This window comes from Sabethes cyaneus, chromosome 2 (assembly GCF_943734655.1).
Source record: "Sabethes cyaneus chromosome 2, idSabCyanKW18_F2, whole genome shotgun sequence".
Lineage (NCBI taxonomy): Eukaryota > Metazoa > Arthropoda > Insecta > Diptera > Culicidae > Sabethes > Sabethes cyaneus.
The window spans coordinates 23,303,806-23,328,849 of NC_071354.1; the positions used below are offsets into that span (position 1 = coordinate 23,303,806).

General features: G+C 40.0%; 4 protein-coding genes across 8 annotated transcripts; 3 read left to right on the forward strand and 1 right to left on the reverse strand.

Moving 5' to 3' along the window:
* The first annotated feature begins 1,238 nt into the window (after positions 1–1,238).
* On the forward strand, positions 1,239–3,846 carry LOC128736003 (mitoguardin). Its single transcript, XM_053830487.1, has 5 exons — positions 1,239–1,418; positions 1,488–1,689; positions 1,744–2,382; positions 2,737–2,937; positions 2,996–3,846. Exons 2-5 carry the CDS (start codon positions 1,642–1,644, stop codon positions 3,611–3,613), a joined length of 1,506 nt encoding a protein of 501 aa, XP_053686462.1. The 5' UTR covers positions 1,239–1,418; positions 1,488–1,641; the 3' UTR covers positions 3,614–3,846.
* Positions 3,847–4,009: 163 nt separating this feature from the next.
* On the reverse strand, positions 4,010–5,509 carry LOC128736973 (dynactin subunit 2). Its single transcript, XM_053831496.1, has 3 exons — positions 5,394–5,509; positions 4,413–5,334; positions 4,010–4,352 (listed from the first exon to the last, which is right to left on the reverse strand). Exons 1-3 carry the CDS (start codon positions 5,427–5,429, stop codon positions 4,165–4,167), a joined length of 1,146 nt encoding a protein of 381 aa, XP_053687471.1. The 5' UTR covers positions 5,430–5,509; the 3' UTR covers positions 4,010–4,164.
* A 3,418-nt stretch (positions 5,510–8,927) lies between these two features.
* LOC128734504 (60S ribosomal protein L27) lies at positions 8,928–10,064 on the forward strand. Of its 2 annotated transcripts, none has more exons than XM_053828740.1 (3): positions 8,928–8,986; positions 9,291–9,512; positions 9,781–10,064. In XM_053828740.1, exons 2-3 carry the CDS (start codon positions 9,294–9,296, stop codon positions 9,970–9,972), a joined length of 411 nt encoding a protein of 136 aa, XP_053684715.1. In that variant the 5' UTR covers positions 8,928–8,986; positions 9,291–9,293; the 3' UTR covers positions 9,973–10,064. The 2 variants fall into 2 exon arrangements, with proteins under 2 accessions (XP_053684715.1, XP_053684714.1); XM_053828739.1 differs by having other exon boundaries at positions 8,949–9,061.
* A 3,969-nt stretch (positions 10,065–14,033) lies between these two features.
* LOC128734086 (protein germ cell-less) lies at positions 14,034–23,477 on the forward strand. 4 transcript variants are annotated; one of them, XM_053828090.1, is made up of 4 exons: positions 14,034–14,616; positions 20,455–20,610; positions 20,675–21,047; positions 21,147–23,477. In XM_053828090.1, exons 2-4 carry the CDS (start codon positions 20,474–20,476, stop codon positions 22,194–22,196), a joined length of 1,560 nt encoding a protein of 519 aa, XP_053684065.1. In that variant the 5' UTR covers positions 14,034–14,616; positions 20,455–20,473; the 3' UTR covers positions 22,197–23,477. The 4 variants fall into 4 exon arrangements, with proteins under 4 accessions (XP_053684065.1, XP_053684066.1, XP_053684067.1 ...); XM_053828091.1 differs by lacking the exon at positions 14,034–14,616 and adding an exon at positions 15,060–15,135; XM_053828092.1 differs by lacking the exon at positions 14,034–14,616 and adding an exon at positions 15,791–15,879.
* The last annotated feature ends 1,567 nt before the right edge of the window (positions 23,478–25,044 follow it).

Here is a 25,044-nt window from a genome sequence, read left to right on the forward strand (position 1 = left end):
ACAACTAGATATCCAACGATGATCTCCACCGTCGATGTCATCAACGGCCGATAGCAACAGAAGTTCGTGAACGTATGTGGAAGGGGATCAGACACACCTTGAGAAAAGGAGCGAGTGAGATTTACGGAGAAGCACTCGACTGGAACCCGCAAGCACAGCGTAGAAGAGGCAGATCCAGAGGCTCATGGCGACGCAGCTTAGCCAACGATATCCAAGCTGTTCGTGTTTTTATGCTAAAGGTTGTTGCGAATAATACAGAATGATTTCTTCTTTCATTTTCATTAACTTTTTATTTTTCGGTACAGTAAGTAAGTTGTTAACCTAAGGTTCTTATTCCGCTGACGGGGCTGGCATATTAAGGTGGCGGGAAACATTGTGCCCCTTTCCCTGTTACCGTGCAACAACCGATGTTGCGTATCCCATCCGGCACCACGTGGAGGTAGGGATAGGAGTTGGTGAAGTGAAACACTAAGTAGAAAATACACCATTGAGTCGTGTTGCTCGCTTATGTAATCTGTTTATGAATCGCGTTGGAAAAGTTCGACTATTGCAGCCTGCAAGAAAAATCTTCAAATTGTGGTTATCTTGATAGTTGAACGTTGAACCAAACGTCCAAACCACCAAAAGGTAATCTCAAGACTAATTACAATAACTAAGTATTAAAAAAATTACTAAATCAATTGTTTTTTACCAAAAATATGCTCCGAAACTGTTATTTTATCGAGCCACAAATTAGAACTAAATTTTTATTTTACTGCAGGTGGATTTTTCATAAGCGCCGCAATAGCAAATAGAAAACAACCCGCGGATGAATAACAAACGGGTGAATCGCGTTCATTCGTGACGCCAGCGTGATGCAAACCTCGGTATAGGGCGAAATAAATGTACCAACTCTAGCTGCTGCCTGTCTAGTGAAATGCAGCAAGAAAATGCAATTTAATTTTTGCACGCACGAGATTCTGGCGTTGAAAACATGGATGAGGTAATTTATTCATGATGGAGTTCCTGCAGGAATAAACCCGTATATAACATTTCCAGTGTCTTTCAGAAATGCTTTCCGTGTTGGCCCTGACTTTGCGAAGCAGAATGTCAGTAGAAAGTAAAATAGAAGAAAAACATTTCGGTATTTTACAGCGCTCACACCAATATCACTTCATTTGTTTTCGATCGCTTTTATGGGTGTGTGTGTGTTGCGCTGGCGATGGTGTGTAAATTTTTGGTTGATGGAGCAGTGTTAACTAAAATTAGGTGAATTTGAACAATTTAGAAAGATTCCACGGCCAAAAGTGAAAGTTGAGCTATTGGAAATTTGTGTAAAGAAGAACACGCAATTAGTGCAACTTGAAGCAACCTCCTTCCAAGCTTCAAAAGTAAACTCTATTCTACAAAACGGGACCTACAAAACTGTTACATGAATGGTAACCTAGAAAACTCCTTGGAATCCGTCTAACAATTTTAATTTACAGTTTGTGTTTTGGATCTTGTAGGCGAAAGGTCATTTCCTATCACTGCCATGCTAGATGTGTAATTATGTTTTTCGTTTATGCTAAGATTCATTGAAAAGGAATTGTGTGTCACACGTAACAAGAAAAGGAGGTCATTGATTGGTTTTCTGTAGCTTCAATCAATTGACAATCGAAAATGAGTGTTTCCCGACTTTTACCATTTAACCTGACAACATCGCAAAAAGTTAGTATATTTAGTTTTTAAAAGCAGATCAAAGTATTAACCAGTTTTTTGTAGGTAATTGTAGTGTCTGTAACAGCGGGAGTTGCTGTACTGGGGGTGATTGCTAGTTATTTAGGACGGCGTCGTACTCCCAAACCCCAGCAGCGGCGACTTCGTAAACCAGTCAATAGGAAAACAAGGAACAGTGTGCGAAGTCCGAATGACATAATTTCGCTGGCAGGATCGAAAGCATCTGGTCGTTCGTATAGTCCTGGTGGATCTATTCATGGCATCTCTGATCGAATGTCCCTCGCATCCGGTTCACTTGCAGGAGGTGGTACTGGAATTGGCGCTGGCCCAGTTATAGGGGGAACAACGCCATTAACACCGCAGCAGCTCGGTGTGATGGGAATGGAAGCGCTGGAGACTGTTATCAGCTACTGGGAGGATGCACTGCTGGGCAGAAACGACGTCGATATTCCAAGCAGGATCACGGCAGATCAGGAGGAATTTTGCCGCGAGCTGCAAAATCTTCTCGATGCAGCTTACAACCTGCAAGAGCAGGGTGAGCTGCTGTTCTTGGACGAGCGATCGGTGTTGTTTCGGGACGATGATAATAAGGTGGTGCAAGCGGGCACACTATCCAACGGTCACCGATCTGGTTCGGATCCAAACTTTGATTCGGCGGAGAGCTTTGCATCTGCTTTAGATCAGGTATGAGCATTCATTTGATGTGGAAATTATAATTTTTTTTCCTTTCGTGCATCCAACAATTGGTTTGATAGATGGAAATTCAGAAATTTATGTTGTTTAAATCTGTTAATCTTGGGGACTATTTTGTCAAGCCTCTAGATTAACGCAACCATTTGTTTCTTATGACTAGTCCATGAAATTACCTCGAGTAAACAGTAATGCTAAGCACTTATTTCTAACTGGAAATTCGCAGAAATTTTCGAACTCCATGGATGCTTGAACGGCAAGTTTCTGTGCGATATTGCAACCAAATTTCGACAGAAAATACTCAAGATTCACTTCAAGACCATATAATTTAATTCGTCCTGCAAATAGGTGGCTGACCTGCGAGAATTTGAAGACGAGATATTCTCAGATGTAGAGAATTTCCCACTTTACCAAAGTGCGTTAGAACTGCTGGATGATCAACCCATTCCTTGTCGTACGGTACGAACCGATATGGTCGGATGCAACTCCGATGCGGAATATTTCGCTAAATTACACTGCATTCGACTGGCCTTCCAATTGTTATTTAAGGTATGAAATAGAATAACCAATCCAGGTTGATAGTTAAATTTCCACTATATTTTTGTAGGACCCAAAACACAGTCAATGGGTGGCGGACACTGGTCGGCAGGTACTGACCGATTTGCTTTGCCTTGGAGACAAAGATCCGAAAGACTTCCTGGTGGCGTACGAATCGATGCTGGAGTTTCTGCAGAACATGGATAATTGGCCGGATGTCGAGCGTGAGCTCGAGTCTCGCAACGTAAAGGCCATGACTTTCTACGACGTAGTACTCGACTTCATTATTCTGGATGCATTTAGAGATCTCGACTCACCACCAAACAGCGTCCTCGCTGTCATTAACAATCGGTTCCTCTCGAATAGTTTCAAGGAGACCGCCTTGACGACGGCCGTTTGGTCAGTGTTGAAGGCAAAGAAACGTTTGCTCAAGTTTCCCAATGGATTTATGTCACATTTCTATTGCATAACGGAGCAGTTGTCTCCGCTGATGGTGTGGGGTTTCTTCGGGCCAGACGAGAACCTCAAAGAAGTGTGTAAATATTTTAAGGAGCAGATGGTCAGCTTTTTGGTAGACATTTACAATTTCCAAAAGTGTCGTTACACCACGGTGGAAGAGCTCGCCGAGGATATATTGTTGAATATGAGGATGAGAGTAAGCAATATAGGTGTTAAATTCAATCAATAATGCTACTAAAATTTAAAGGTTATAGTTTCTACTACATCGTTGGTTATTGGCATCCGGTTATTTTGTTTGTTCCGATTTTAGAATAGTCTGGCCATTGTGCTTTTAAATTTATTACCGAATATAGCGATTTAGGTTAATTAGTCCTAGCAACATATCGCACATCGATTGGTTCCCGCATGCAACAGAAACCGAAACTAAAACTTTGGTCGTAATAACTATTGTTAGTGTACTGTTCGTAGCGATATAGTACAATTATATTACGATCAAAATTCCTAGGTTTTATTGCCATATCACATCCTTTCAAACATTTTTGTTTTACAGTTGTCTTATTAGACTGTTCTTTAGCCATCGGAAAGTCATCGTTCGACCGCGCAAATCTACATATTTAATAATACTCCATCGATTCTATGAGTTTACTGATAATAAATATTCTTATAAGTTAGGATAATAGCACAATATATGAGTGCAACTTCAAGTAGCATAAAACATATTTTCTTTGCATAAGCATACATGCCTTCAGTATAAAATTACGCATGAATTGGAAATGGAATTTACTTTACCTTCGCTTGTAAGGACTTCATTCTCTCCTCCAGTTTCTTAACTTCTTTGTTCACGTTTTCGATATTTTGTGCAAACGCTTCCTGGACTCCGCTTAGCAGCGATTTGTTGCCGGCAATTCCGTTCAAAATACTTGCTTGACTTGATTCCAGCTCAGCGAATAACTTACTAAAATTAGTTGCTGCAATTGAAGGGAGAGAATTAGTTTACACGTTTATTTAGTCAAATGTTTCCAACAAACCATATTTATGAAGTGATTCCAGTGTCTGCATACGATGCAACATGTCCGGCAAAATCTGCACGATCGGTTCGGTAGATTTAGCAATCTCGTAAAGTTCGATAATTTTTTGCTCTCGATTCGAGTCTTGTCCTTCGGCGGAGGACTTCTCCTCGATAGAAGCCATCTTTTGAAGTAGAGTTCCCAAACGGATCTCAATCAGATCTAGTTGTTGTGGTTGCAACAGGGCAGCCTTTGCCGATATGCCCTGTACCGCCTCGATCAGATTGCCAGCTCCGGCAGAACCGGCAAGCCGACTTATCTTCTCCGGCTTAGCACCGACGGCTGTTTCCAGCAAGTGTAAACGATGTTCTAGTTCTGCGATTCTTGTGCTATATGCCAACTCGGTAATCGTTTTATTCGGATCAGCGCCACCGGTCTTTTTAAATTCCTCAATCTTCGTCAAAAGCACTTTCGCCTCAGCGTTGCCTCCTTCAGATACGGTTTCACTGCCGGCCACTTGTTCCAACTTTAAGCTATCCAGAACTTTTTTGGCGGTACCAACAACTTCAAAAACCGCCGCATACGATGCCTTTTCCTCCTTACTTTTGTTGGCATCCGCTTGGGAAACAGTTATTTCCTCCATCAGCTCATTCATCTCGCACTGCAGGCGGAGACATTTCTGAAGTGGCGTTTCCCGCTCACCATCCCCAGCCAAATCCCATTCGCCACTGCGAGCGTCGTAACCAACGCGGAACTTCTTACCAATCCTATCGCTGAAGTCGACATTTCCAGTTAGATATTTTCCCTTGAATTTGTTGTACGAATCTTTTGTTGATATGTGCAAACGTTCGATACTTTCGTTGGATGGTTCTTCGTCGTAGAAATCAGACGTTTCCGATTCCGGAACGTCCGCCGTTTCGTAAACGTCCGGTTGATCATGGGCCTTTGAAAAAATAAGTTTTTATAGTTTTGTTGATCTATTATATTTGACGTTTTACTTACAATATACGGTAAAAACTGGAACTTGGGATCAGCCATTTTTAGTTATAATGATTCTCACTTGAATTGTCTAAGTTCGTACACTGTTTATAATAAATTTTTCAGCAGAAAACAATTAAAAACAGCCAAAAGCATCAAAAATTAGATGACATCACCAAGATTTCAAGATTTTCAAAAAACAATTTGAAACGTCAGAATTCATGACGTTTATCAGATTTTATACCACTTTCCAATAAGTGGTCTAATTCGATAAAAGCGGAAGTTGCCCTTTTTGAATGCAAAATGCCACTAGGGCTAAAAATGTTGCCTGCCGCACAGATTCCACTTTTGATTCGCACGAAGCCAATTTTTTGTTCTTGATGTTAAATATTGCAAATTGCATCAAAAACGCGAAATGCAAAAATCTTGCAAACAGTTTACAAGCAAAATGCTAGCAGCGAGCTGTCAAATATTTATGTCAACTTATTGCAAGTGTCAATCCCAATAAATTGACATGAATAATTGACGGCTCACTGCTGGAATTTTGCTTGCAAAATGTTTGCAAGTTTCTTGCATTTCGCGTTTTTGATGCAATTTGCAATATATTATAGTTTTATATTGCTGTTGCATTGAAAGTTGGACCACAGACAAACAGACATAACTCTTGGAAGAAAAATCAACAAAAATTATCGTACCTCACATTTAACTTGAACACTAGTACCATCTATGATCGACATTCCCAAATATCAAATAGCAACATGGGTATCCCTCGAATAGACGAATTCGAGCAAAACTAATAGCAGCAGTTCGCTACCTGGTTGTGATTATTGGAACTACAAAAAAGTACAATTCCCAAAATGCTTGCTGGCACCTATATGGAGCTCGATTTTAAAAGTAATATTTTATTGAATTAACAACAGTGGGAATGATGAAAATGGATAATAAAGGTAAGAAAAAGCATTCCCTTTCATTTGATATATATATTGTTTCTGATTCGGGAGATTTTTAGAGCTTCGCAAGTGTATTTATGTTCACGAACTGATAGGTTATATGTTTGGTTCTTGGCGCAGGTGATGCTAATCACGAAAATAAATTCGTTAGCATTTGAAAACACATTGGAATACACTGAAAACTGATAATAATTGGTGATTCTCTATCCAGGATATGTAAACTTTACAGCTGATTCTATGTACTTTTGTTTCATCCGGAACAAAATCAAAAATTAACATTTTTCTGCCATAAAGTTTATTAAGTCGAATACTTTCACTTACTTTAGCGTAGATAAACAAATTTCTTCCAAAATTTCGCTATCTAAATTCCTGACAATTGAAAAGGTTCATCAAAAACTGTATTTTATTTAAGTTTTTTTCAAAAATGTATGGAGTTTGACAGCGATTTTACTTTTCATCACTTTTTTATGCAGCGCCGTGGACCCCCGTTCATTTGACCGTTTTTAATCTGAACACTTTTTAATTTGAACCCCGTTGGTTTGCACGACATGCAAATTAAAAATGGTTCAAATGTCATTCTCAATATGACATCATTTGCTTATGCAGACAATGCACATAAACGCGATTTGTTTGTACTGATCTAGCGTGTTTAATCTGTTTCACAATGCGTTTTCCCAACGATTATGGTAGAAATCTGATTGGAGAATGAAATATTCGCTGCTTGTAACTGCCAACTGAATCAAACCACCAAAACAATAACAAAGAACAGGGCAGCCAGTTCATACAAGCTCCAGAATATTTAGGGTTACCAGTTGTTAAAATTAAAAGCTAACCCCGTTAGTTTGCATGAGGAATCGTTCAAACGAACGGGGGTCCACTGTAGTCCTACGTCACCCTTTCGTATAGAGCTTGCTAATTTACGGTTGTGTTGGTTGTTTGTTTTCCCCCAGTTTGAAAAACGTCAGCAGCAACAAATCGCGTGTATACGTATCAGGGGTGTGAAATTGTCAAAGTTTTGCGGACTAAACATCCATGGACGGTGACAACTTGGAACCACCCAGTATACCGAAAATAACAGCTAATAGAGCTTTCTGACAGCTCAAGCACCCACACTAGCGAACACGAAATACGCGTGTGTATACATGATGTTTACCTCATTTTGGGGAACAGCTGATGCTGGAGGAACAAACTGAAAAATAGCGATTGTGTTTCTCCGTTTGCCACACTGCAGAGCACATATTTCGGTCAAATTTTTCATCCTGTTCCAAATTCAAGCACATATTTTGAAAATTTGCTGGTATTTAAGCCAGCGGAAGACGAAACTCATTCTGTACCTTGGTGACAAAGGAATGCACCTCTTTTGTTTACTGTTGTTGTTTGCCTCATTTTCAAGCACCAATACACACATACACTCAACCCCCGCTAATATGAAAAACAGCTCGTTCAGATTGGGCGAGTTCATTTTAATCTGAATATTTGGTAACTCTATTCATTTTCACACACGCGCAAGACGCGCACCCTATGAACTTGTTGTTTTGATTTGACGAAAACAAATGTTTTGAAAACATCTCAAACATGCACGAATTCTAAAGGTTCGGCTTGTATAATACGAAATTGGCTCGGCAGTTTCGACTAAAATGGTCTATTTTGAGTGCTGGAGAGATATAAGTTGCATATGAGCTATATTGCCAAAGCTCCTGAGCAAGAGGAAACGCATTAAGATTTTTTGCTTTTTTTTAATTTACCGGTCCACTTTAACGTCAAATTTGTGTGACGCTTGATCGGTTTTTAATGTGAACGCATTCATACTACCGGGGTACAGATTAAAAATGTTCAGATTAAAGAAGGTCATACCAACGGGGGTACACGGTAACTGGAAAGGTCTATATTAGTTAAATTATAGCTAAAAGGCTGTGTTTAACCGCTTTCAAATTAGTTTCTGTAGTCTTAAAATGAATAAACCTCTAAGTAGGCACCAGAACCAAAAGTACCAAAACCAATGAGTGGGACATGGACAATGTATGTAGTTTGACAGCCACACCATCCCGCTGGTACGTATACGCGGCATAGTGTGCGTACGGTAGCTGTCAGCAATCTCAATAACCCTAAGGACTGTATACCTTGTAGTTTTCTTGAGCTGTTTTCTTTCCAGCAGCGTACACCGCTTTCAGTTTTGCTTAGTTTTTGGTATCACAACTACCTACCTGTCATGGGCGCTGCGCGCAGTAAAAATAGAGTGGTTGAAACTAGAAAAAATACTCACAGTATAAATATTGTCAATTGCAAGGAAAATTGTACCATCCAAAGTGCGATATCGCTCATAAAAGTGCTATTTTGCATTAAATCGTTTCGGTATCTTCGGCGCACTTATTGCTTGGAAGATAACGAAAAAGTACGCCGAAGATACCGAAACGATTTAATGCAAAATAGCACTTTTATGAGCGATATCGCACTTTGGATGGTACAATTTTCTTTGCAATTGACAATACTCACCTCTGAGTATTTCTAGTTGAAACCACCACCGCTGTACATCTGGCATCGCTGCCGGCAATATTTTTTATACCAGATGAGCACTTTGACACTTTTTTCAAACGTCAACTAGCTCTGTCCTATTTTAATTCTTTTTCCGGTCTGCCATTGGGATCGAAAGTAGACACATTGTCTTAAGTGAGTAAAAATTTGAAAGTTTTTATTAAAATTTTCTATGATTTACTGCCGCAAGTTCGATTAATTACACTCACGGTAATAGAATACAGTGAATATTAAAGGTTGATGATACAAATACTCCGCAATATAGCAAGAAAATAGCTTTATGTTGAATAAATTGTGCGACAAGCGAGTGGCGTTTCGCCAACTCAAACAAACATTCAAATACCGGAGTGAAACGAATCTTCGCGTAGCAGTTTTCCTCACATTTTTCAAAGCTTCCTGCAAGCGTTTTCCTATAATTCCGTTTTCCTCTGTTTTTTAGGCAATGGGTAAGATTATGAAAACAGGAAAGGTGGTACTCGTCCTCGGTGGACGGTACGCTGGTCGTAAGGCGATCATTCTGAAGACGTTTGACGACGGTACCTCGGACAAGCAGTTTGGTCATGCCCTGGTCGCTGGTATTGATCGGTATCCTCGACGCGTAACTCGCCGTATGAGCAAATCCCGTATCCACAAGCGCTCCAAGATAAAGCCGTTCATCAAGGTATTTATCAAAATATTACTAGTGTGGTGTTAGGATTCTCTAGATCTAGAGTATTTTGCGGTTATGGTGCTGTGTTCGACGGGAAAACCGACGATCGAAGTTTTTTATTCTCAGCACCAGCTGCGAAATAATCGCAAAATATTGTTATGCTCTTTGTTTCTAAACGAATCACACCTGAGAAAACCTTGCCAAATTTTTATAAAAACGATTGTTTAATTTACTTAAATTGTAATGTTCGAATATAATATCGTTTAATCTTTTTCAACAGACTTTGAACTACAACCACCTTATGCCTACGCGTTACAGCGTACCAGATGTCAGCTTGGATACTAAATATTCCGCTAAGGACCTGAAGGACCCAGCCAAGCGCAAGAAGGCTCGTTTCCAGATTCGTGTCAAGTTTGAAGACAGGCACAAGTCGGGTAAAAACAAGTGGTTCTTCCAGAAGTTGCGATTCTAAAACAATCCTGCTATGTTTATTCGTTAAGGAAGTGAGTAATATTGGATGGAAGACACTGTGTAATAAAAAAAACGAGAAAAATGCAAAGTGAATCGGAATTATCATTTAGTAAGGAAACGTATGTATGTACAGCGATTGTTTTGAACTACAATTTCAATTATTGTTCGCTCTTGATGCTTTCCCGAATTAAGTGAATTTATCTAAGGCTATATAGGATGTAGTATGCATCACATCCGCTAGCGTTACCGCGCAGCGACGCATATGAATGATTATGAATTTCACCGCCATGAGATTTTTATTTTATATTAACGACTTGATAATTCTATAACTTCCTAAACTAAACTAATTGTTATGAAAATATAGCATCGACTCGTTTTTGCCACGGTTTGATTTTGGCACATGTGCTAGTATCGAACCGTTTTAACTTCTAATCTATTTTATTTTCTAATCAAAACTAATTTAACTATTTTATTTTCTAATCAAAACTAACATGCCAGAATGTTTTTTCTCCTCGAATATTGGTCATTCCAAGGTTTTTTTTAAGGTCAAGCGGACAATCATGGCTTGGTTTAAGTCAGTTCTGCTCAAAGTTTCGTAATAAAATTTAAAGGCAGTGAAAATGAACCTTGCACTTTGATGCCATATTGAGTTGCATTGGAAACGAGATTCATTCCATTCTGATTGATAGTTGAACAAAAGCAGGTTTAACGACTAAATTTAGTTAAGGTGAAATTAGTCGTCATCGATTCTGAAAATTTCGAAAGCAGTTTTTTTGTTTGAATCAAAAATTTTCTTCATGAAAATATATTCGCTGTGTTCAGATTGGCAAAAACAGTGGATCTCCTCAATAGCTCCCGGAATGGCTTCTGACTAATAAATTCAACCTATAGTTCCCGTCCACCGTCTATCAAACCAGTCCGCAGTTTGGCCATCACTGAGCCAGAAGATTGCGGCGAATACATTTCTATAAACAGAACCCCGTTTTTGGGCCCATAAACTGCTTCCGACATTGGGCTCTCCGACGAAAAGTTAATGATTGCTAATATCCCGGCCATTTTAGTCGAAAATGATATTTTTGCATAAACTGCATCTTTACAAACAACACAATTTTAAAGAAACAATATCTTAAAGTTAATTATTTTTCATGTTGAATTTTTGATCTGCAACAGAATGATAATAATTCTGTTTGGCAATAAAGTGGTCTATCTGCATTAGACTTGTTAACAACCGATATTCGACCGTCTGAATTGTAAAACTACGTTAAAATCCGATATCCGACTTCCGCTCGTTGTGCGGAATGGCTTAAATGTCTCAAGAAGTGATATACCTACACCGATTTTTTTGTGTATTCTCTGTCTATCTCTCTATTTGGGGTCTATTTTGAGAGGCGAGTGATGTGACAAACCAAATTTTATGGCGCATTTACTACGGTATTATGTGAATCGAATTAGATCATGAGAAAGTTTCGATTTGACTATCGCGTCATTCGATTCAAACGGCAGTGATTCAATCAGCCTTATTCTGTAATACGACGGATATTATAGCGTTTATTTTCGTTTAGATCCAATTTAGGTTTGCTCGTTGGTTGGTTTTGTACACTCAGGTAGTTCCAACCCAATCCATTCAAATATTCAAGTTCCACCCCGAACACTGAATAAAAAAAACATTTTTGGGTTGTCAGTGTATTGGTAATGCCGGAGTGAAACTTAAAATATGTAGAACGACTCCGTCGTTCGGTTATACATCCTCGGCAAAGCCGCTCTCCTCGGTTAAACATTCGGCAGTTAGACAAACATTTGTGGAGCTAGATACTTCGAAGACGGTCTGGGCAGCATACGCTAGGCCGTCAATGAGGTCATGACCCCGGTGCTAGGCGAAGAAGCCTCGAGTGCACGAAATGATTGATTTGACGGAGAGAGAAAAAGAGCACGTAAAACCTATCTAGCATTGCCACGAAGGAGAATTTAGCTAAGTATCGACGAGCGCAGAATGAGTTGACCACGCTCCTGTGGAGGAAACAGCGCCAGAAGAAGACAGATAGTAAAGAGCTAGAACAACTATTCTGGGCTAATAGGACGCGTAGGTTCTTTGAGAATGTGAACTAATCTCCTAAAGGACACAGAAGTCTGAGGGACGAGGAATGAAACCTGGTCACAAACGAGCGCGAGGTAGTCGACAGGTGGAATAGTTCTTCGATGAGCATCTCAACAGCGAAATAACAGAAGCAGACGCAACGGAAGTTATCCTAGGACTTAACGGAGTAAACCAACTGGGCGGTTCCGAGGTACGGTGAGTAAACAAGCTTAAGCTAGTCGTGTGTTCGAATTTCGGCTTGGCAGTATTGCTAGAGTCAGTAGCCCCGTAATTGCTCTGTACCACTGACGAACTGACATGACACATAGAAGAAAATCCTTTAAAAACCATCGTTCTACACATTTTGGTTGCATACTAGCACCCTCTATTATGCATGTCGCGGAGTAGCCTGCATTTGCAGGGTTTTATGCTGTAGAGCTATTACATTTGTATGGTTTTATACTGAAAACTCGAAATAAGACTCGCGCGCCGCAGTGTGGCCATGTTGCGAAATATGCTTTTTTGAAAAATGAGTGGTTTTTGATTGGACGATGGAATTAACGCGAGTGTCTCGTCTGTTTGTCTGTGTCTGTACTCTAATAACCGGCTGCGAAGTTTGTCGAGAAAGAAGGGTGTCTAAAGTCGAATAAAATATACTTAATATTCGAATCATATAACCAAGTGTATTTCGATTTTTGATTGTGAATTTAATAATCCATTCATGAGTTATGAAATTTGACTGTAAACATCGTTAATGGACTAAATGAACAACCATTGACCTCTATTCTACATACCGATCGGAGCCGAATCTGATCAGAAATTGCGCTTCAATCGGAATACAACGTTTGCTATAACACACGTTTCTGATCGGAACGGGCCCGATCGGAATGTAGAATAGACGCGATTATCTCTTATTTTCCCAGAAAACGTGACAGTTTTTTTAGCCGCTCTGTCTCCGTTTGCCGCAGGATGTGTGGCACTTAGAGCAAATTGTGTCCAAAGCTGAGAGAAAGAGTAGCGATAATGGCCAATAACCTCCGTGCAGACCACACTTCTGCCATAATGAGCTGATGATGAGGAAGAAAAATGACATAACTTGACGCCGGACACGCGACACGCCAGATCCCGCTATACATTATAGGTATGAGCATTTGTATGAGGATTGTTCATACTTCTTAGCCCTGTCCTTCCTGCTCCGACGTCATGTCAGCATCGATCTTGTTCGCTCTTAAAAATTTAGCCGAAATTCAAAATATCAAAGTTTGAACCAAGTTTCGAAAAATCCAAAACAGAAATTCAAATAAATTGATTTTTTAGCAATTCAGAAAACATAACGGCAAAGTTTTGCGGAAAAAAAATTCACGGTGGTAGAAAACTTGAAGTCAAGTGTTCCGCAATCCTGCTAAATATCTGTACAAATGTTTTACCGGATTTTCATAAAAAAATTTTTGTTCTGCGATGCTTGATCTAAAAGTTGTAAAATCTTGGGTGTATGGATTATCCAAGAAAAAAAATTCTCGGAGTTTTCTGTAAAATATTCATATCCTTTATATTAATCAATCTACAGAAATATGTTTGATCAGTCGGTCCAAGTAAATTAAATTTGTGGAAAAAATTACCCAGTTATAAGCCTAATGACCACTCCGTGACATTTTCACATTTTCATGTTTCCTTTAATTTCGTAACTCCCTGTAGGACAAGATCCAAAATATCCGATTTTTAAAGCACTGATTGTCCTCACACTCCTCAGAAAAGCCTTTTTTCTATTCTATCGGTACCAGACAAATTTTTATCAAGCAATTTTTAAATAAAATATGCGTTTTACAGTATCGAAATATTTTTAATGAACCCAATACGTAACCTTAATTGAATGTTCTTTGATCGCCATCGTTTTTCAACAAGACATTCGACAACGGCGACGACGTTTCTTTTTCATTTTTATTTTGAAGCTTGTTCGAAAAGGTTCGGTTTTGATGGAGTGTTCCACAAAATCTTGTAAAATTTATTAAATCAATTGTTATGGCGACGTCTTCTCGGATAATTAGCTTGTGTTCAATGCTGTGTTCTGTGCTGTAGCATGATAAAAATTAAATGCAGATTACATGTGAGGGAAGAAAATTACTTGAGTGACAACAACATATTTTTCGGAAGAGCTTAGTCTAATAAGTGAATTCTAGTGAATGTGTCTACACTACAACAGCGTAAATCGAGAATTCTCATCAGAACAAAATAACACAGAGACCACCAGTGGATTGGATAAGCATCATAAAAGTGAAGTTTTATATTGCATATAGATAGAGACTGCATTACGCTTGCATGCGTAGTTTTTGCTGACGATAATCTGCTCCTACAAAAAAGGTCATCGCGTAGGTGTCTTTGTTTACATCGATTGGAAGATTGGTGAGCGGAGTACGAAATAGGGATAGCCCGAGCTAGCCGAGCTACGAGTATAGCCTTGGCTGGTTACTCATTGTGCAACCGTCGGATAGTTGTATGCAGAGGCAGCACAGCTCCTAACTCTATCGATGAGCCATAAATTGATGTAACAATTTTCATATTTCTGGACTGGTGGTAAGCATTTTTAATAATTGTATTTTAAAATGCATTATTTTCAAGAGGATTGCCTATTTACATTTGTTGGATTGACTCTAAATTGCTTCAATAGAAATGCATTCATATTTGGAATGCCCCCTTGTGTTGTTTATAGCGTTGACCATTTTGCAATACAGATGTCATATCGGAAAATGACATCATCCGTGCCTATTCGCGCTGGATTGACTCACATTTTCTCAACTTAACTTAAGATTATCTTTCTCTGTACAATATCGGTCGAGTATAATCGAATTCTATTCATGTAAAAACCATAAGATAAAACTTAACAGTTAATAATAAATAATAAATAAATTAAACAGAAAAGACCGTGGAATAATTAGTGCAATTTATGAAAGTAAAGAAATTTTCAGTGGCATCTGCAAGTTTTCGAAAGTAGTTCTGAACATTACTGGTTTGTTTGAATGTATGTTTTTATCACAGTATAAACATTGAGGCTACCGTAACATCACCAACTCAAACCACACGATAAGACCACAAGTAAGTTTGTGATTAGACTATCAAGTAAGGCACTTGTCAATAGTTGGTGAAATATAAAAACAATTTACTGATGTTTCTTGAAAGCATATTTTACCAGAACAGTTCTCAACAAATTTTTGATGGGTCTGAATGCCGTCATTGATTGATAGGACAAAGCCAATAAATTAGTTGTAAAACTTTTGATTTATATAAGAACATGTAGAGAACCAGGTAATCTACAGTAAACCAGGTACCTAATCTACAAATTTGGAAACAAACAAAACCGCATGTTATAAACACCACAATACAAACGTTTTGTGTTTTGCCAATATTGAAAACTTAATCGATCCGATAAGTGTTCTCTGCTACACTTACACACGTATTAATTGTGAATATGGCAAGCCGCCGTACACCGTATAGTGTACTATAATCGTAAGCATGCGTTTTAAAACCAGACGGTTCGTATATTCGTATAGTATAGTGATGATCTGAGAGTGATGAAGAGAGTTGATTCAAGTTCACCGCTGGCCGTTTTGGTTGGACTGGCCCCACGTCCGAGCGTGTGAGGGTGCAGATTCGTTTGGTGTGCAATCACGTGAAGGGCACACCATAAAACTAACAACGTGTTTACTATCTGTTTACAGGACTTGTTCCTAGTTTGGTTAAATTCGTGTGTTCACTATATTGAGCAGCTGTAGTTTACCTTAACGAAAATTCGGTATGTGTGTAGAAGCCACAAAAAGCATAAAGCAAGATCGACGATAGGTGCGTATGAAATAGTGATTGCAACAAATGTGTAATTATGCAAATGGAAGACGCCAAACGTTGTAGGCCACTGTTTTCCTACAAATGAAATGACATCACAATCACAATAATTTACATGCAAACTATGCAAGCTTAAATCTAACTCGCCATAGTTCGGATCCGAGTGTGAACACTTGACAGTGAATACTTGTAGGTAGTACAAATTTGGCAGGCAAATATTGGCATTTCTATCGTCGATTGCAAAACGTGCTCGAAATAAAATGCCAGAAACGAATGAACAAACTTTGAAAAGTTGACGTCATTTCTTTCGTGTGCCTTTCTTGAAATTGGACGGTCAGGTTTCGAGAAATATTTATTTGCAAATGAGATTATATTGGTGCAACGAGATTCCCCTTTAGATATAAGATTCAACTGGCAGTGTAAAGTTGAATGTCCCCACGTCGAGTGTAACGGACTGATAATGTAGAAAATTAATTCAAATGGTTAGAATCAAATTGTTTTTTAGTTCTTCGACGCTTGGTATCTAAATAAAGTTTAGAAATAAATTTTTAATGCCTAAGAAAACATAAGCACCAGTGACTATCACTGTGCGAAATTGTTGAATGTGTGTTTCTCAGCTTACAACGCATAGCGAGCGTAGTTATTTTTAGCATTGTGACGCTTTTAACACACATGAAATGAAACGCTGGTTTGGATCGTGAAAACATATGTTTATCAATCAGTAGTGTTGTAGGTTTTATGGCGCGTTGCAGTCGCTGGAGGTTGCCGGGTTTTTGATCGTGTCCAAATGTTTATTTACATACAATCTCTTTGAAGGTTGCGCGGTGAGTTTTAGTGCTTCCTTTTGCCCTGCTGGAATTTAGGTCACTTGGTAACCTATGCAGTCCAAGTTTGCAGGATAGATTGTAACGAATAGGGCTGTACTATCTTTTAGTTGACTTTATTAGAGATGACAATTGATTTCTTATTCCTTCAAGTATTATTTCACGCGTTAGTGTAGCTGTAGGTAAAAGCTTCTTGTAAAAAGGCTATCTAAAATCGGTCGCGTGATCTAAAAAGTATAAAAATTGAGCAACGTTAACTGAATAGTTACACTTCATATTCTGATAGTTAAATACGTTATAGGAAAAGCAGTTGTGCCATAATAACCAAAGCAAAGCAAAGCCTAGGTTCTACATTCCGTTATCGAAACTTGACCTTCTGTTTTTATACAATAGACTTCGCGGCCAGCGGTTAGAGTGCAGGACAATTGCAGGGCTATAATAACCATTTTTCCAAATATAGCGAAAATGCGCCGTACTTACAACGTGAATGCGATTCCACTCTAGAACTTCAGTTCCACCTCGGCACGGTTGTTTTAAATGATATCGACGTCATGCGCAAACCCAAGAAGCATGTGGGATTTCGTGATGATAGCCCCGTTTCTTTCCATGTTTGCCCTACGTATTCCTTCCAATGCAATATTGAATAGCAGCTTAGAGAGTATATCCTTTGCTTCAGTCCATCTAACATTACGAAAACGGCTAAAGTGTCACCTGCTATTCTGACGCATGATTTTGATCCATCCGGCCCATCTAGCGTCGCACGAAACAGCTTAACCTAGTTTCGTCAAAAAACCTTGTTCTACTATCTACCACAGCCCTTTTCGTTTGACTTTTGTCGGAAGATTTGACCACTGCGACTCCGTACTTGACCGAACTCGCCGACAAAGGACTCCGCTAACGATCTCAGTCGGAACGGAATAGCATACAGGAGAGAACCTTGTAGTTAGAGTTGAGCAATGTAAAGCTTCATAGTTTTTACACGTGAATCAACATTTGTTTTTGAATAGGGCAAATGAGGCCATCCAGCCGCTCCTCTAAAATTTGTTTTTCCTCCCAGATCCCGACAGTAATCCGGTAGATCTGGAAATTAAATAAAAGAAAACTTGTCCAATTTAATTCTTCGAAGTTCGAAAACATACACTGAGGATGCCTGCAAGTCGTAGGCGAAATACGTATCTGTCAAGAATAAAATATTCATAGTAGAATTAAAGTGGATAAGTTTTCTTTTTATTTAATTTCCAGGTTTCGTATTCTACTAAGACGCTCCAAAAACTTCAGTCAATCCGGTAGATAGCATCGTACATGTACTCGCTCCCCGCTTTTAGATGTACCGTCATTCCCAGCAGTTTCGCCGTTTTTTCAGCTCACTGATTGCCTTCTTAACGGGTCTTAACATCTGGCAGCTTCCCTCTTTTGTTAGTTTGTTAGCACTATCATTGCTCGTTGCTGGCGAATTGTACAGATACAGCTACAGATGGTCATACCTCTGGTCTATGGTCTATTGCACGGAACTCCCTTTGTCCAGAATTTGGCCAACGAATTTTCTGTATAGTGGTGGGCCCCCACTTCGAGTCGATGTAGCTCTCGGGCAGATGAAGCCAGGTCTTCATCTGCCATCTGAGTTATAGCTTTCGGGATACAGTATTTCATATACAGCCGCTCGCTCCGTCACTGTTTAAGTCGCCCCTCACCTGAGAAACAGGCGCTCAAGTTCACATCCCCTACCTTAGCTGCTTATGATATGATCCGACTTAGATCCGCGGGGAGGCGCTAGGTCGAGACCTGAGAGAGCCAGAGCTATATTTGACGCAACTTCTCCCGTCTCTCCGTTTCGTACCCAACAGTTTGCTGGCAACTATTCGTCAACAAATATATATCGTGACTATCGCACCACCGGCCGTCTACTGTAGTTTCACACGCGCAAGTTTCCTGGAAATCCAAAGGGTTTTGGCTAGCATTAATTGGAACTTTGCCCACAACTGGGCAAGGACGATGTAATTCTACCGCAATAATATTGTGAACTACATTATTGATCGACATTTTCCAAAAAGAACCATACCCGTTCAGAAGCAGACACCCTGGGTAAACGCCACGTTACGACGTATGAAATCCGAGTGTAAAGCTCAAGAAATTCTCGAAATATAGAACTTTGCCACTCCGTAATCACTATCTGTTGGTGAACATGCGTTGCAAACGATTGAGTTGCTGCTGCTTCCGGAGCTACCTGAGAAACATTGCAAGCTGAAAAGAAATCCAAAATCCTTTTGGAAGCATGTTAACGAACAGCGGAAAGACAACGGTCCTTTGGTCCTTTGGTCATGTTCCTGGGTAGCGAAACTGCAAGCAATATAGAACAGATTTCTCAATTATCTGCGCGGAAATTCTCCAGTATACTTATTGACGACAGGTTGACAAGAGCAAAAATTTCCAGAGTCATCCAATGCGTTCCTGTACTTAGCAACTGTTTAACTCGCCTCCCTATCGACAAAGCGATGGTCATATCAGCTGCTGCGAATCTAAAATCAACACCCTGGCTGCCTGTTGCTACGATGGTTTAATTCATATCTTTCCGATCGCAATCTAGAAGTAAACATCGACGGTTTTGTCTCAAGATCTTTCACTGCTGGCTATAGAATCCCACAAGGCAGTCATGTTGAACCTTTGGTCTTCCTCGTCCACTTTCACACTGTCAATGTCTTGTTTAAATGTCCGCGACTCTCGTTTGCCAACGATCTTAAGCTGTATGCAAAAGTAGAGAATCCGTCCGATGCCGCGGTTCTGCAGGAACAGCTATCATTTTGTTGAACTTCGACAAATATGAAGTTATTACATTCTCCAGGAAATTGAACCCCCTCCTCTTCGACTAAACGCTATCAGTCGTGCATTCACGTCGCGGAAACTATGTCAAGGACTTGGAATTACTATTCGATTACAAACAACATAACGCACTTATTGTCGGCAAGGTCTGCAGCAACCTGGTATTTGTCATGTCCATCTTTAAGAACTTCTACTACATCCATTGTTTCAAAGCCCTCTACTGTGCACTAACCCGCTCGAATCTTGATTACTGTGCTATAGTGTGGAGTGGCCAAAAAGGAAGTGATTGAATCGAGTCAATCGAGCGCAGATTCATCCGGTTCGCTCTTCGGAGATTGCACTGGAACGACCTCTTTCAGGTCCAGCTGCCTTGCTAAGAACAACGTTGCAGACTCTTTGAATACTCTTCACAATGTGATCAGAACAATAGCTGTACCCGATATGTTGGCCTCCGGAGTGGATTGCTCATCTTTTCTCTGCGCATCGGCGATCCAACTACGGCAGCTTTAGTACGATCACCGGTCTGCAGCGCTAGTTCAATCGTTTTAAAACCAGCTACCTACGACCTCGTTAGTCGCGAGTCTCGAAGCTAGAGGTACTGGAAGCTAGATTCTTGACACTAGCACGTACATTCTAGGTTAAGTGTATCAGTAGGGTTACAAGGCCTGTTGATATTTTTATACAAATAAACAAATGACTTTTGTAACTTCAATGTCTGGTTGTCAAGGCAATAGTTTGTGAAACAAATCTATTTGCTGTTATCAGTAAGAAACAATTTTATTTTTCCGATTCTAGGTTACATTTGAGATGTGTTTTTTGTTTGTTTTTGGGCTACCCAAATTCGTTGGCCATTTTAAGTTTTTAAAGACCGTTTCAATTCCTTCGTAGCAATCTTAAATAATTTTTCAAATGCATTCTGAATTTCAATTCCCAGATAGCATACCTTTTGCGTAATGGGAAACGTAGTGAACAAAATATCCAGCCCCATACAGGCGATGCGGGGCAAGAAGCGCAAACGGGACGATGATGATTCGGATAGCAATGAGGATAATAGCGAGCTACTGGACAAATCATTGGCAACACCCAAAAGGTACTGTTCTATTTTCTGTTTGGTCAAATTTTAGCTTCGACTCATGAACTGTCTTTTTTTGTAGGAAAAAGTTGATCTCAACAGCAAAGTACATTTACCAGGCGCTATTTAAGGAGGAGCGCAACTCGGACATCACCGTGCACGCTCTGGGCAAGGTGTGGCATCTGCACAAGGTGTACCTTAGCCAGAGTCCGTACTTCGCTAGTATGTTCAACGGTTCTTGGCGGGAAGCCGATGAGGACTATGTTCACATCGAGATAATTGATCCGAAGGTTACCATTGAGTCGCTGTACTCGGTTTTTGGGTCGCTTTATATGGATGAGGTGGTGCTAGAACCGCGGGAAATCGTTTCCATTTTAGCTACGGCAACACTTTTCCAACTGGATAGTTTGATTGATCGGTGTGCTGAAGTAATGATCGAAACTACCAACGCTGAGGTAAGAGTTACGGTGTCGTTTTGAGCCAAGATTGAACAGTTTTAATTTACACGTTTCCGATAATCATTTTATGCACATATTGACTTTCCTTTTTTGCAGACTGCAGTCAAGTACTACGAAGCAGCATGCGAGTATGGGGTGAAAAGCGTCAAACAATCCACCTTCAACTGGTTGCTGGTAAATCTGCTCAGTTTGTACTACAAAACGGGCAAATGGTTGCGGTTGATTAGCATCGATTTGATGGAGCTGTTGGTTGCCAGTCCCGACCTGTATGTTATGCAAACGGAGTTGTCACTCTACACACTTTTAAGGTTCTGGATGTTTTTGAAGCTTAACGCTACGAGTGAAGCCGACTGTGAGAAAATTTCGTCTTCCGACGAACAAATGCAGTATTTCGCACAAAGACAGAGTGCGGTGGCATTTTTGAATACACCGAAAGGAAAACCATATGAAAACTGCTTCCGTGCGTTGAGATTGCACAATCTGTTGAACCATCACGTAGATATTAAGGTACTGAAACAGGACAACATCATTCCATGGGATTGGTTGAACGAACCATTGTTTCAACAGTGGAATAGTATGTTACTTATTGATCAATCACTGGACAAAGGTCCGAAGGAGGTGGACGATAAGTTGTTCCTCGAAACCTGCATACGCTGTGGCAGAACGTTGCCCGAAAACGAGTATCTCAAGTGGCGTTGGACCGGATTCAACTTCGGTTTAGATCTTATCCTAATATCGGATACGAAAACGTTACGAGTAAAGCGACACCATCGGACGGAAAACGAGCGACTGTTAAGTCTGCAAGTGAAGCGCCAATTTCTTATCAGGGTATCGGTTGCTTCCCTAAATGAACTGCGGCAAATAAAACATCAGCAAACATCACCCATCGAGACGATTGCGCTGGATAAGAACGAAGAGGCCATGCTGATTATGTTTGATAAGGAACTTACCTATCCACTGTTGATATCAGTCAATATGCTAGTTGTGTCGCCCCCTCGAAGAAACGTCACCCCCGCTATTATTGCTTCACCAACGGCTGGTCCGTCAAATTCCGATAGACAGCAACAGTCCAAGCAGTCTCGAGACGCGATTAGTGATGAGGAATCACTGGATGCAAGCGGAAACAATACAGCAGTAGACTCTTGATTGCAATCGATTGTTTAGTGGGCCAAGGAATCTGATCCTGCGGAAAACATTCGATAATGTTTAATTATTCAGAACACCTTCGTCTCCGTTAGTATCAGCTGATGGTTGTTTGGGGCCGGCACGAGGCATTTTCCTTATCGGTCATCGCAGCGCACTCAGATAATGCCGTTCGCTCGTAGCTATTTATCATTTCGTAAGAAGATAGGAACCCAGTGATATAAAACCATGTGAGAACATAGTATATTGGACAATCCGCAATCCATTCTGCTGAAGTGCATTTCAATACGCGCTTATAATTCTAATCCACCGGTTAAATGCCGAAAAAACAAATGCCGATTCGATGTGCCATTTTGGGCTAAGCCAATGCCGCTTTCTTCCAGCGTCTTATATAACCGGTTGAAATGTTTGTTTAGTTGTTTGAGTTTAAAGGGCTATTTTGTGGCCACTCTTTGAGCATGCTGGAAGTAACGAAATTTTGTATGAAATTTTCTACCATACAGTTCTTATTTTATAGTTACAACCATTCGATGTAATGATTAGGCACGTTTCAATATTTAAATCTTTGAAGGTAAGATAGCCTTGTGGGCAAATATTTTCCAATAAATTCAATAAACCATAGTAATTTGTAAGCTCTGCAATTAATTGGTCTTTATTAATAATTATTATAATTTGAATTTATTTCTTATTGTTGCATCAATCTCGCTTAGGTGATGTAATTAAAAGTTAGAAAACAGTAACAGATTCGATATTTAGAACGTACTGCTTTATAATTTATTTCTCATACGTATCACACTTAGCGATGTGTAGAATTCATTCTTGTACTAAAATGCTCACAGGCACAGCACGTACTTGTTCAGTTCCTTATATTAACGCTCGCTGATGAAGCGGTATAAACTACATTGAAATCATGGGAGCGAAAATTTAATCAAAATACAGATACAACGCAGATTAATCCTTCTACTCCACCAGCAGATAAATATTTACAATTCTCGATTCAGCTGGGCAAGTATAGAAAACTAATCAAAACAAATTAAAGTCTCTTAGTCGAGAACCGCACACAAGTCTCACTGATCGATGAAAACAGTTATATATAGTTATGTATTAAGTGTAAAACAATTAAGTTGACCTAAAATGTTCACTTTAATTTTAGTTGAACTTAACTATAGAGAACTGATGTTTAACATACTCTATGTTAACTTTTCTAATGTTTTCTGTAAAAACAATAACCCTTGTGTATAAATAAAATCAAGTCCATAATATTTTTGTACTTCCATTTTTTTAATGCTGAAATATAGCGTTTTTACTGCAGTCAATGAGTCAGTACAGTTATTCGTTTAGAGAAAGAACTAATCCTATTATTATAACGCTACGGAGGTGTTTTTATCTTATGGGTTTTTGTGTCTCTGGTAAGAATCTCGCATTAAATCCGATCAAATTGCTTTGCTTCGAGATTCTACTTTACGCTCTGGATTAAGCTCTCCCTTGTTCCACCCAAATGGTTCTGGGGGTTGACAGTTCACACAGAAGTTTTTAAAGTAAACTCATTCCCTCCCCCTTCCTATTCATGATATTTCGGATAGTCCTAATGCAGAATTCAGTAGTCCATGTGAGAGTGATTTGAAGGTGAGCGGTATCAGTGTTTAAGCAAGTGGTGATAACCATCCCCTCAGCAGTTGCTCTGCACGTCTTCCACTTGACACCGATATGGGACCAAAGTCTAGGCGATCCCATTATGCGCGTGCAGGAACGATCTTTCTTCCAGTCGAACTAGAAAAAAATCACCCATTGTTGCATTGGAGGCAGTTATTCAGCGTGATGAATTCAGCACTGTTGACCATCTATTCGGATCTGACGATGCGCTGCTTTCAGATCATGCAAATGGTAACGTTGGAGTAGTTCGCTGAGCACTTCACTTGTTTCGCTGATTCACTTACTTCTACCAGCAGTGAGCCGGGGTGACTTTCGCCGCACCCAGACTTCCTCTCCACTGTACTCGGTCCTGGGCTACTCGTCACCAATTCGTTGAGCATCTTGACATTCGCAAATCGGTTTCAACCTGATCAAGGCATCTAGCATGTTGGGCCCATCTATTCGTGGTGTCGGTGGGGTTCTTGAAGAAAAGGGATTTCGCTGCACAGTCGAAGCATCGATTTGTAGCCTAATCAACCTAGTTTCCGTTTTTTTCTGGTGTAGATTGCTTCCGCCGTCCCAAGGTTTTTAGTAATGATGTCGAGATTGTTTACGCTAGGAGTTGGCTACTTTTGCTGAAGATCTGGCTGCTCGCCAGATCACACCTTCAATAGCGATAGTAAATAAAATACAAGACAGTCCATCCCCTTGCCGTAACCCCTTCGCGATTCGAAGGGGCTCGAGAGTGTCCCCGAAACACGCACGTAGCACATCACTCGCTTCAGGGCAGCTTTGATAAGCTGAGTCAGTTTGTCCGGCGAATCGTTCTCGTGCATTACCTGTTATAGCTGTTTGTGCTCGACTGTATTGTATGCTGTCCAGAAATCCACGAAAATATCGCCTTTGAGGAACCGAACCGAAACCGTAGTTCGAAAACAGACACTGAGGAAGCCTGCAAGTCGTAGGCGAAATACGTATCTGTCGTGAAAAAATACGTCTGTGTTTGATTCCAACGGGATACTATTTCTAGCTTTTCCCGTGTCATCAGTTCGCCTTTCATGGCGGATGTGGAGGTGCCCAGAAACGCTTCAGGATCAATAAATTGCTGAGCTGATACTTGTCTTGCTAGGTCGTCAGCAAATTCATTGTTATTATTGTTTATTAATTAAAAGTCAACAGATTTTTCTTTCTTACTGACTACTTAAAAACTAATAGCAAG